We start from the raw sequence: 11,311 nt of genomic DNA on the forward strand, positions 1-11,311 counted from the left end.
TGAAGAACGGTCTAGACCCGAAACGTCAGCTTTCCTGCTCCTCTGATGCTGCTTGGCCTGCTGTGTTCATCCAGCTCTACACCTTGTTATATCAGAGATTAAGTACTAATGTGATGCAAATATATGTAAATGAGCGTCTGTCACACACTGTTGAGATTCTTGTCTCACTGTTCAAGTTTGGGGTGGAAAATTAGACTTTTTATCTCAATGTCAAGAATCTTATTTTTGATCTTGCCATATTTTCCCAACTGATTCACAAAATGTTGTTCAGGAAATGAGAAAATTTAGCTCAATGATTCTTTTATTCCCTTCCCCTGGCCTTAACTAAACGTGCTTTAAGCAAAATGGTCATCAGCCACAGGTTAATTTGGTAACACTTGTCACTTATTAGTCATGTCCTAGCTGTAGATGAACAGTACAGGCAGTTGAGAATTAATAAAAATAGATAGATGCTCTTTGGTCTGCCGGAAACTTGTCGGTCTTCCAGAACAAGTAGTTGGCCTCAACCAAGTGTTGCATTCCAAGGTCCAGTACTATGTGCTGAGCGACACACTAAAGCTTGGGGAAGCTACCACTGTAAAGGTCTTCCTGCTGAAGTTAAATGGGAGTCCATTCAGTTACCTGACCCTCCTGGTGCCTCAAACGCATGTAAATATAGTCTGGTTCGAGTAAGAGATGCCTTTGGTTTGTTTGGATAGAGTCAAACTCCAAAATTAATTTGTTTCCTTGATGTGCTACTGTACAGAATCAAACTGTGTTTGTGACTATAAGTTTTTTTTATGAATAAAGTATATTTTGAAATTAAAAAATATCTTGCATTGACATATGTAATTAAGTCACAAGCATCACTTACTATCTTCATGCTAAGGGAAAGAAATCTGTTCCTATTCATGAAGTTATTGATGTTGGATGAGAGTTTTGCATGTGCAGCACCCAGCATTTTGTGAGAAGTTAATGGTACTCTCTTTCTGATACTGGAAATTAATGAACTCAGACCTGTCTGATAGGTAATCTGCAATTTCCTTAATGCACTGATGAACTTCTTTTAATTCATTCACAGGATGTGAGCATTGCTGTCTAGACCTGCATTTATTGTCTATCCCAGTCAATCACATTGCCTGGCATCTGGATTCACATCTAGGCCAAACTAGGTAAGGTTTCTTTCCCTAAAGGATGTTAATGAATCAAATAGGTTTTTATGACAATTACCAACAGTTTCATGGTCTTAGACTCTTAATTCCAGATTTTATTTAATTAAAATTCCACTATCTGCCATGGTGGGATTTGAACTTCGGTTCGCAGAACATTGCCTGTGCCCCTTTCTTGACCTCTCCATTTCTATTTCTGGTGACAGTTTACACACCAACATTTACCATAAACCCACAAGCCTCCCATAGCTCCTAGACTACACCTCCTCCCACCCTGTATCCTGCAAAAACTCCATTCTGTTTTCCCAATTCCTCCGTCTCCGTTGTATCTGCTCTGATGAGGAGACGTTCCACTCCTAAGCATCCCAGATGTCCTCCTTTTCAAACAACATTCTTTTCCTCCCCTTTGTCATCCATTCCATGCTCCACAGCTCTAAAATTTGGAGAGGCTCTCTGCTGAATAAATGGTAGAGATGAATATCTGGAATTTCAATGCAATCTTGATCTGCATTTGGAAGCACACTTTGCTATAATTCAGTCCATTCCACGCACCAAAACTCTAACCCACTCCCCCACCCCAAACATAACAAAGATAGCGTTGTTTTGTCCTCACATTCCACCCCACCAGCCTCCGCATCCAACGCATCATCCTCAAAACACTTCTGCCAACTCCAATTAGACCCCACCACCCAAAACATCTTCCACTCCCCACCCCTCTCTGCCTTCTGTAAGGACCATTCCCTTCACCACTCCTTAGTTCGCGCACCCTACCCAGCAACCACTCCTGAGCTATATCTGTAAATTCTCAATCTTGTCCACTGCATCCAGTCTCCCGATGTGGTCTTCTCTACATCGGTGATACCAAACATAGACTAGGTGACCGTTTCGCCGAGTTTCTTCGCCTGGCCTGTAACAGCCAGCCTAACCTTCCAGTCACTGCCCATTTCAACTCCCTACCCCACTCCCTCTCCAACACGTCCGTCCTCAACTTCCTCCAATGTCACAGCGACTTGGAACGCAAATTTGAGGAACAACACCTTATCTTCCACTTGGGCAGCCTACAGCTCAAAGGACTCAACATTGAGTTCTCTAATTTCAAATAAACTTCCCACCTATCCCCCAGCTCCCTTTCCAGCCCCATCTCCTCCCTTCTATTCCACCTACTGATCCCCCCTTCCAGCCACCAACCGGACTCATCCCTCTCATCAACCAACCAGGTTGTACCTACTACTGGTGTCCACCTACCACCACCATTCCGCTAGGCCCCTTCATGTGCAGCTCCACCTGCCTCCACATCCAGTCCTGAAGAAGGATAATACCCGAAACGTTGACTTCTCCTTTCCTCCTGATGCTGCCTGGCTTGCCTCCTGTTTGTCCACCTTGGATTCTAGCATCTGCAGTTTTTTTTTGTCTCTGGATTAATTGTCTAGTGATAATACCACTAGGACATCAACTCTCCACTGCTGGTTGACTGGTTTGACTCATCAGAGGCAGTCTGGAAATCAATGGATAAACAAATACTAAGTGCCATTATCATCTTCACAGCCACAAAGAATCTGAAAGTCTGGTTCTATCTCATCCTGCTCTCTAAAGCAAAGGAACATTGGAAGCCTGAGAGAGAGAGAGAAGAGAAAGTAGAGATCCACTTTTCCAAATGCTGAGGTCCCCTTCAGTTTTTAGTAAGTTTCACAAGTTTCTTTTAAAGAGTCAGACACTGCAGTTTCAATGTAGTGAAAATACTTCCCAGGCAAAACAATATTGCAGAATATTGCCTTCCCAATTTCTTCCTGCTTCCAAGGCTGATACAGGCTCAAGACAATCACCTTTCTAACGGCAATGGTTCGTAATTTTGTACTTGAACAAAATAAGCAGTAAATCATGGAACATTTGGCCATCCTTCCTTTCACTTAATTATAGTAATGTGTGCTTCCAAATGTAGATTAGGATTACATAGAAATTCCAGATATTCATCTTTGCCATTTATTCAGCAGAGGACCTCTCCAAACTTCATTGCACCTATTAGTTAAATGTTCTTTGAAAATTTCACATGGTTACAATTTTTATCTTTTCGTTCTAGCTATGGAAGTATTGGAAGTAATATGAGATTACGAAAGAGGCTTCTTGTCAATCTAATTTACCAGCTTCATTGGAGAGTGTGACAAAGAGGCTTGAAAGGAGTAGGCAAGGGATAAAAGGTAAAAAGTAAAGTTGCCATAGTTCCAGAGAATCATAGCGGTGCTGCGTCATTCAAAAGAGATGATTGATGGTGGTTTAACCTGAGGATCACTATGCCTCAGGCGAGGGGAGGGATTGAGAAGAAGCGTCGATCATGGTAGCTTCATCTGATATGGGAATTGAACCCATGTTATTGACATCATTTTTCATCTCAAACCACCCTTCCAGCCAACTTAGGCAGGTGACAAGTTGTACTTGAACTTCAGTGGTTCCTTTCTTATACTTCCTTTGAAAAGTCTGGTACTATAAATAAGGAAGGCAGTCATCAACAGAAGTATTTTAAATTAAGACAGTTATTTAGTAGAGGGATAAGTATAGATACAGCTTCTGCATAGTGAGTGCATCAGTCTGGGAGAACATTGCCTGTGAGATGAAAATTGAGGTCTTCTTTCGTTCAGTATATTATGAAAGATTTGGATCCAGGAGTCACAACAGCTAGATTTAAACATGATTCAACATTAATGATGATGTTCAATTTCAAAATGTAACAGGATTAATATCAGAAAGATTTAAATTTACTTGGAAATTAGACACAAATGTGTTAGATGAAACCAGATGTATAGAAATGCAAAATGTTTCAAATGCAGACAAAAATTCCAGAAATGTCTATTATGTAAATAGAAAGAAAAAAATGCATGTTGTAAATAAAACTGAAAGTCTTTGAAAACGATCATCCCATATACAACATTTCTTTCCTCTTCAAACATTTGAATGTGCTGTCAGCTCCAAAATCCATTCCCTTCTTTACCAGAACTCCAAAATTGCATCCTTGAACTAAATTCTGCATCCGCCACTGTACCAAAATAGATTTTATCAAAGTCACAAATGAGAACCTAAGTCACTTAATAAGTTATTCTCTACCTGTGTGTAGCCTTTGACATTGTTGTCCACACCACCAATTATGAAGAGGTTAGTCATGGCTCATATCAACTCTAGCCTCCCAGCTTGCCTTGGTCCCTTGAAATTTGCCTACTGGTGCAGCAGTTCCACAGCAGACGCCATCTCCTAGACCTACACTCATCCCTGGAACGTCTGGATAATATGGATACCTATGTCAGGCTTCTACTTATTGACTACAGGTCTGCCTTCAACATGACTCTCCCAACCAAACTAACCTCCAAACTCCGAGACCTAGGTCTCTGCTCCACCCTGTGCAATTGGATCCTCGACTTCTTTAGCCACAAAGCGCAAACAGTAGGATAAGCAACAGCATCTCCTCCTCGACAATCCTCAACATCGGCCCCCTGCAAGAATGTTAACTCAGCCCCTTACTGTACTCCCTGTACACTCATGACTATGTGGCCAAATTTTGTCAAAACTCCACCTACAAATTTGTTGAAGACACCACCATTGTAGGCTGGATATCAAACAACGGTGAGACAGAATACTGGAAAGAGAGTGCTTGGTGGCATGGTGTAAAAATAACAATCTCCATCAACATCAACAAAACTGAAGAGCTGATCATCAACTTCAGGAAGCAAGGAGGAGGGCACGCCCTATCTACATCAATGGAGCTGAGGTGGAGATGGTTGAGAGCGTCGAGCTCCTAGAAGTAACGATCACCAACAATCTGTCCTGGTTCAGCCATGTTGATGCGACGGTCAAGAAGGCACAACAACGTCTCTTCTTCCACAGGAGACTAAGGAAATTCGGCATGTCCACACAAGTTCACACTCACCATCTTTTACGGATGCATCATAGAAAGCATTCTATCTGGATGTATTACAGCTTGGTACGTCAATTGCTCTGCCCTGGACAGTAAGAAACTACAGAAAGTTGTGAACACAGACCAGACCATCACACATGCCAATCTTCCATCCAAGGACTCAATTTACACATCTTGCTGCCTTGGAAAGGTAGCCATCATCATCATCAAAGACTCCTCCCATCCCAGTTATATCTCTTCCAACCTTTTCCGTCAGGCAGAAGATATAAAAGCTTAAGCACAAGTACCAATAAATTCAAGAACAGCTTCTTCCCTGCTGTTATTAGACTTCAGAGTGGACCTCTCAAATTTCAAGTCTAATGCTGATCTTGCTTTTTATGCAATTTTGTGTAACTTTGTATTCCTTGCTCTGTTCTGTCATCCTATGATCTTAGTATGTTATGATCTGCCTGTACTGCACACAAAACAGAACTTTTCACTGTACCTAGGTACATGTGACAAGAATAAACCAAATCAAATCTTTCATCGTTGTTCATTTGAGTGAGTTTGGTTCTGCTCTACTTATTTAGTTGTGGCCAGTGAATCATCTGCAATTGCTTATTTCCTATCCTACATTTTTATCTCTAATGTCCTCTGATGATCCACTCTTAGCCCTATTTCTGACACACATGCTGTCCTTCAGTGATATAATCTGAAAACACAGCATAAATTTTCACAATGTCAATGCTCAGTCTGGCCTCACTATCACATCCCTTGACCCTTCCACTGTGGCTAATTTATCAGACAAGTTGAGCAGAAATTTCATGCAAATAAAAACTTGGAAAACTAAAATGCTGTCTTCAGTCCAGGTTGTAAGTGTCATTCCCTGGCTTTTATCTGTCTGTAACCATTCCTCTTTGGTAACCTTTTCCTAAAATAAAAATGGTTATCAAAGTTTTGTACTTATTACATGCCTCTGACCTTTTCAATCATCCTCGAAAAAGTTTCTTTTTTCTCACTTATAATAGTTTTATTTGCTGATATAAATGTAAAATGCTTGACTATTTCTTTTGAGAATTATTAAGAACATTTTAAATGTTTCTTTGTGCTCCTTTTTAGTTTTCCTTATCTGCAATCTCTTATTTTCTCCTACTCACTTTACTTTCCTCACTGAAATATCTAAGATATAGGTATTTTTTCTTCCAGGTGGTTATTAACCTGCTGTGGAACCAGCCTCTGGCACAGCTGACAATTCCAACTACATCTACTTTATATATCTCTACAGTTTCACTCTATCCTAGGCCTACACCTAAGCATCCCAACTTGCTAGTCTGTCTATCTTCTGTAAAAGGAACAGGCTCGAGATGCTAAATAATCCAGTTCTGTCCTATTTTTCTATAACAACTCTGAACTCTGTCTCTGATTATCTTTTTATTAAGCTATTGTTAGCCCCTTTATATTATTCATTTACAATCATATAATGTATAAACATTTCACCAGCTATATAATTTTACCAATTATTTCACCAATCAAATTCACAACAGCCAGAGTCAGAAGTCTATAGCATGGAAACAGGCCCTTCAGCCCAATTTTCCTATGCAGCTCAGTTTTCACAATTTAAACTAGTCCCATTTGCCTGCATTTGGTCCATATCCCTCCATACCTATTCCATCCATATACCTATCCATTTCTTAAATGACAATTGTATTCGCTTCCACCACTACCTCTGGCAGCCCATTCTAGACAATCACCACACTCTGAAAAATATTGCCACTTTGGACTCTTTTAAATCTTTCCCCTCTCACCTTAAATCTATGCCCTCTAGTTTTAGACTTCACTACCATGGGGAAAAGCTGTCTGCTATCTACCTTATCGATGCCTCTCATGATTTTATAGATCTCTATAAGGTCACCCCCTCAGCCTCCTACACGCCAGTGGAAAATTTCCTAGCCTATCCAGCCTCTCCTAATAACTCAAACCTTCCACTCCAGGTAGCATCCTAGTAAATCTTTTCAGCACTCTTTCTAATTTAATATAGTAGGGTGACCAGAACTGCACACATTACTTCAAATATGGCCTCATCAACGTCCTGTACAACTGCAATAGTACAGTCCAAACTAAGTTCCATATAAATCACAATTTTCTCAGTTCAATATCAGAAAGAACAAAATATCTTGTTTGGTTCATGCCAGAAACCTCAGACCTCTTGTTGTCAAAGCTGCCTCACTCTCTACACATGAATTTAATTGCTGATCCAAATGAATCTTAAGATGTGTATCATCAGGGGTCTATTTAACTGAGCTGCAATTCAAACCCCAATCTAATCTATTGGCAAGACCTGCTACTTTTGTTCATAATTGTGTGTGCTGAATTTCAATCTGAGACTTAAAACTAAGTGTTTGAAAAAGAGGTAGTCAAAAACAATCTAGAGTCCACCAATTTCCTACTTAGTCACTTAATGATAGGTGGTAGGGATGTTACTGAAGATATATGTTTTGTTTCTGTCCCCCAAAATGTTTATGAGAGATTTAACATTACTAATAGAAGTTACAAATTTGCAAATACTTTTGTAACTGTTTGAAGCAAGACCAATTCTGTAGTTACATCACAATCATTTCTTCAGCTAATGAGTTACTTGGAAATCAATAGTAGTCTGTCCTAAGGCCAAGTACATCTTGTCCATTTAATTTTTGACTGGTGGAATAGCTCAGGAATCACCAGGCGTTTCTGGTTAACTCCAACAGAGGGCAAGGTCCATTCAAATCACTGCCCGACGTTCATGATCATCAGCCTTAAAACAAGAAAAAACTTGTGAGCCATGATACCGTTTTCTGGGGTATCATAGGTTGTTCACCTATGAGTGCAGAGTTCAGCAGCTGATTTACATACAAATTCAAATATTAGCGGGAAGAAAATATTGTATTTTCTAAAACAGATTGCCTATATGTTACTTATTACTGGCCTTTGTTCTTTTTTGCGATTCTAATTTTGATCATTGATAGGTTCCGTATACATAAGTATTTTCTTGTCTGAAATATAAGCTGCACCTGTCGGTTAAATCGCACCACCAGCTCCTCCAAGATAGAGGCCGCTGCCAGTTGCCCTGCGCTGCGTTCGAAAACTTCCAATCACAGGCAACGCTTGTCGTCAGGCTTCCCTCAGGTTCCGATTGGTCAACGTCCCTGGTGCTTCGCGGGGCTCGTGCTTTTTCGTCACCGCTCCTTATTGCCGAATACGTGCTTTCATTGGCTGGCGAACCCAAACGAGGAGGGGGAAGGGCAAACCGAGGCTGTCGGCCCGTTTCCCTGTCGCTATCAGTCAACCGAACTTGATAAGCACCTCAAGCAACACCCCCTCACCGATTGGTTCCGCATCGCCCTAGGCGATACTGACGTCTTTGACGCGTTCTGTGAATGGTTCTTTTCTCACATCAATCATTGCGCCCCGGCATCAAGTTAGATTGACCAGGAGGTTACAGCTGCAGTGAGAGGGAGAAAGAGATAGGCAAAAAAAAGTACAAAGACAGCCGAGTGAATTAGGGAGGGGTTTTAACCGTTTTAATTGGGGTAAAACCACGGGTTTTCCCTCAGACATCGTTTTATATTTTTTCCGTGTACTAAAAGAGATGCGACTGCGCTTTTAAGATCTGAAAAAATAAGCCGAGAAATTAAAAAAAAGGAAAAAAAAATTACCTCAGGATTGAATTGAACTGAAGGAGCCGCCATGGCAGGAACCACCACCACCACCATCATCATCACCACCACCATCCTGCATTGAGCTCGGTCAAGATCAATATAGAGCTCTGAAATCATTTCAGATTTATTTCTGACGATTATTATAAAAAGATTTAAAAAAAAGACAGTTAATTTGACCAGGAGAAATTTGCGCGATGAAACCAGGTGGACAGGATTAAAAATAAGAGGGGATCGAAAATAAAGGAATATAAGTGTCTTTTTTTTTAAAAAAAATATATGTTTGAAAAATTAGATGTCGCTTTAAAGTAATCATGAGTGGTCGACCCAGGACAACGTCTTTTGCTGAGAGCTGCAAACCTGTGCAGCAGCCGTCTGCTTTTGGGAGCATGAAAGTCAGCAGTAAGTACATTTTATCCAAATCATTTTTCTTTATTTAGAATCTTGCACCCCCCCACCCCCGAAAACATTGTTAATCGAACGATTTCTTGACCTGTAGTATTTGTTAATTAACAGTCAATGCTAATCGTAAAAGGTATAGGCCGACTGGAAATGATTCGCCTGATTGTCTGCTTATGGCCGAAAGGATTCCTGGTAACAAACGATTTGAAATCGAAAAAGACGGAAAACTTTAATCTGCTTAGAAATGTGCATAAAGTAATTGTGAACTGATTCTTTTAACTCTGTAATTGCTTATTGATATTAATTTAATATTTATAATTATCATGAGTTGGAATTGGAGTTTACAACTTCTGAAGGGCACAAATATTAGAATAACTTCATTGTATAACCAGTGGATATAGAAATGGAACATGGAAATTAATTTCTAGCTTTTTCTCTGTCTGCGTGTCCATCAGGTTAAGCAGAGGTGTGGTATGGCTAGGAATTTGGCATGTTTGTGACAGTGTGCAATTAGTACTTTTCAACATGTCAACTTTGATTTTAGCTCATTTAAAAATGATGCAGTTTTTAAAATGTAGAAACAACATAATTTCCTAACTGTTGGTTCTACCAAATAGATGATTACTTTTTTAGTGTAAAACTTATGTTATTGATGTACACTAAATATCTTGTTTTCAAAAGTACTGTGTATGTTGTATATAGTTATAAATGTATGTATATGTCTGTGACATACCTGCAGAATCTAGTGTACATCCAAAACTCTCCTGATATTTCTGCAATTCACAAATATCAAACAAGTGGGGGGGGGGGGGGGGGGGAAAGAAGTGGAGGTAAGAAGGTTGACTAAATGAAGTGATGAGACAATAGTAATACTTTGACATCCCTACTGGAGGTGTACAACCCCTAAAGTTGTTACTGTCAATAATGAATATAATAGTCATTAGGACGACTGAGGGCAGACATGAAAGAATTGTGATAAACTAACTAATGTTGGAAATGTGCAAAATTTTGCACAATTTGTACTGTTTTACAATGTTTTTATGATAGGCCTAGAATCTAATGTCTTATCTAGAAATGGGTATGACAGATTATTTTTTGCATACATTTTCATAAACTGTTTTTTAATAGAAATCCTAAATATCCTGACACAGTGTGTTCTAAACTTCAAGAATCATTGGGTAAGGCTAAATTGGTATGCTGTAGCTTTACTTTTGTGAAGCTATTTTATTGTTTTTTTTTGTAAATCTATTTTGTATATTTGAATTTAGTCAGATTGTTTTAAGACTTTCTTTGAACGTTATTCCATCACATACATATCAAGGAAGTGGCTTAGCTGTGGAAAGACAGTATTTCTCATTTTCAGCACAGAACACTGTTAAGAACACATCTCTTGTCTTTTTTTTGCTTGGAAGAAGTTCATTACGTGGTTTATTTGATTAAAATTGCAATACCTCATTTAAGTTAACACAACCAAGGAAATTGCAACTTTGATCCATAGTGTCTGCTAATTAATTGACCTCTATCAAGACCTCACAGCAATTACTGTGCTACTGGTGACTTCAGTCTGTCATATAGGAGGGGGAAATTTGCCACAGAATGTGTTTTTCTCTGTTGTAAGCTCTTGTATGCAGGTACTGAGTGAGGACAGAATTATATAGGCTTGGCTAAGAATATTCTATAGTAATTTGCTACTATACAAATTCACATAGCCCAAACTTAATGTGAGTCATCACCAAAATCCAAAGTTTTATCTGAACACTTAGCTCAGACTTTTAAAGAACAGATACCTAAGGCAGCTGACAAATAGCCATTTTCCAGTTTCCTTTGTATCTTGAAGGATTGATGATGTGCTCCCTCACTTCTTCGGTGTGCTCCCCTCCGCTCCGCTCCGCTCCGCTCCACTCCTCTCCACTCCTCCCCCCTCACCCCCTCTCCTCTCCTTCCCCCTCACCCCCTCTCCTCTCCTTCCCCCTCACCCCCTCTCCTCTCCTTCCCCCTCACCCCCTCTCCTCTCCTTCCCCCTCACCCCCTCTCCTCTCCTTCCCCCTCACCCCCTCTCCTCTCCTTCCCCCTCACCCCCTCTCCTCTCCTTCCCCCTCACCCCCTCTCCTCTCCTTCCCCCTCACCCCCTCTCCTCTCCTTCCCCCTCACCCCCTCTCCTCTCCTTCCCCCTCACCCCCTCTCCTCTC

The 11,311-nt window shown here is 40.3% G+C and overlaps 1 protein-coding gene across 1 annotated transcript in view; it reads left to right on the forward strand.

Moving 5' to 3' along the window:
• Positions 1-8,417: 8,417 nt before the first annotated feature.
• Positions 8,418-11,311, forward strand: part of gsk3ba (glycogen synthase kinase 3 beta, genome duplicate a) — an 80,579-nt gene continuing 77,685 nt past the window's right edge. Inside the window, exons 1-3 of the mRNA XM_048603085.1 lie at positions 8,418-9,122; positions 9,237-9,314; positions 10,251-10,300. Coding sequence (XP_048459042.1) covers positions 9,035-9,122; positions 9,237-9,314; positions 10,251-10,300 — 216 coding nt within the window. The 5' untranslated portion in view covers positions 8,418-9,034. The remainder of the gene's footprint in view (positions 9,123-9,236; positions 9,315-10,250; positions 10,301-11,311) is intronic.

Source organism: Rhincodon typus, chromosome 11 (genome assembly GCF_021869965.1).
Source record: "Rhincodon typus isolate 14 chromosome 11, sRhiTyp1.1, whole genome shotgun sequence".
Classification (NCBI taxonomy): Eukaryota; Metazoa; Chordata; class Chondrichthyes; order Orectolobiformes; family Rhincodontidae; genus Rhincodon; species Rhincodon typus.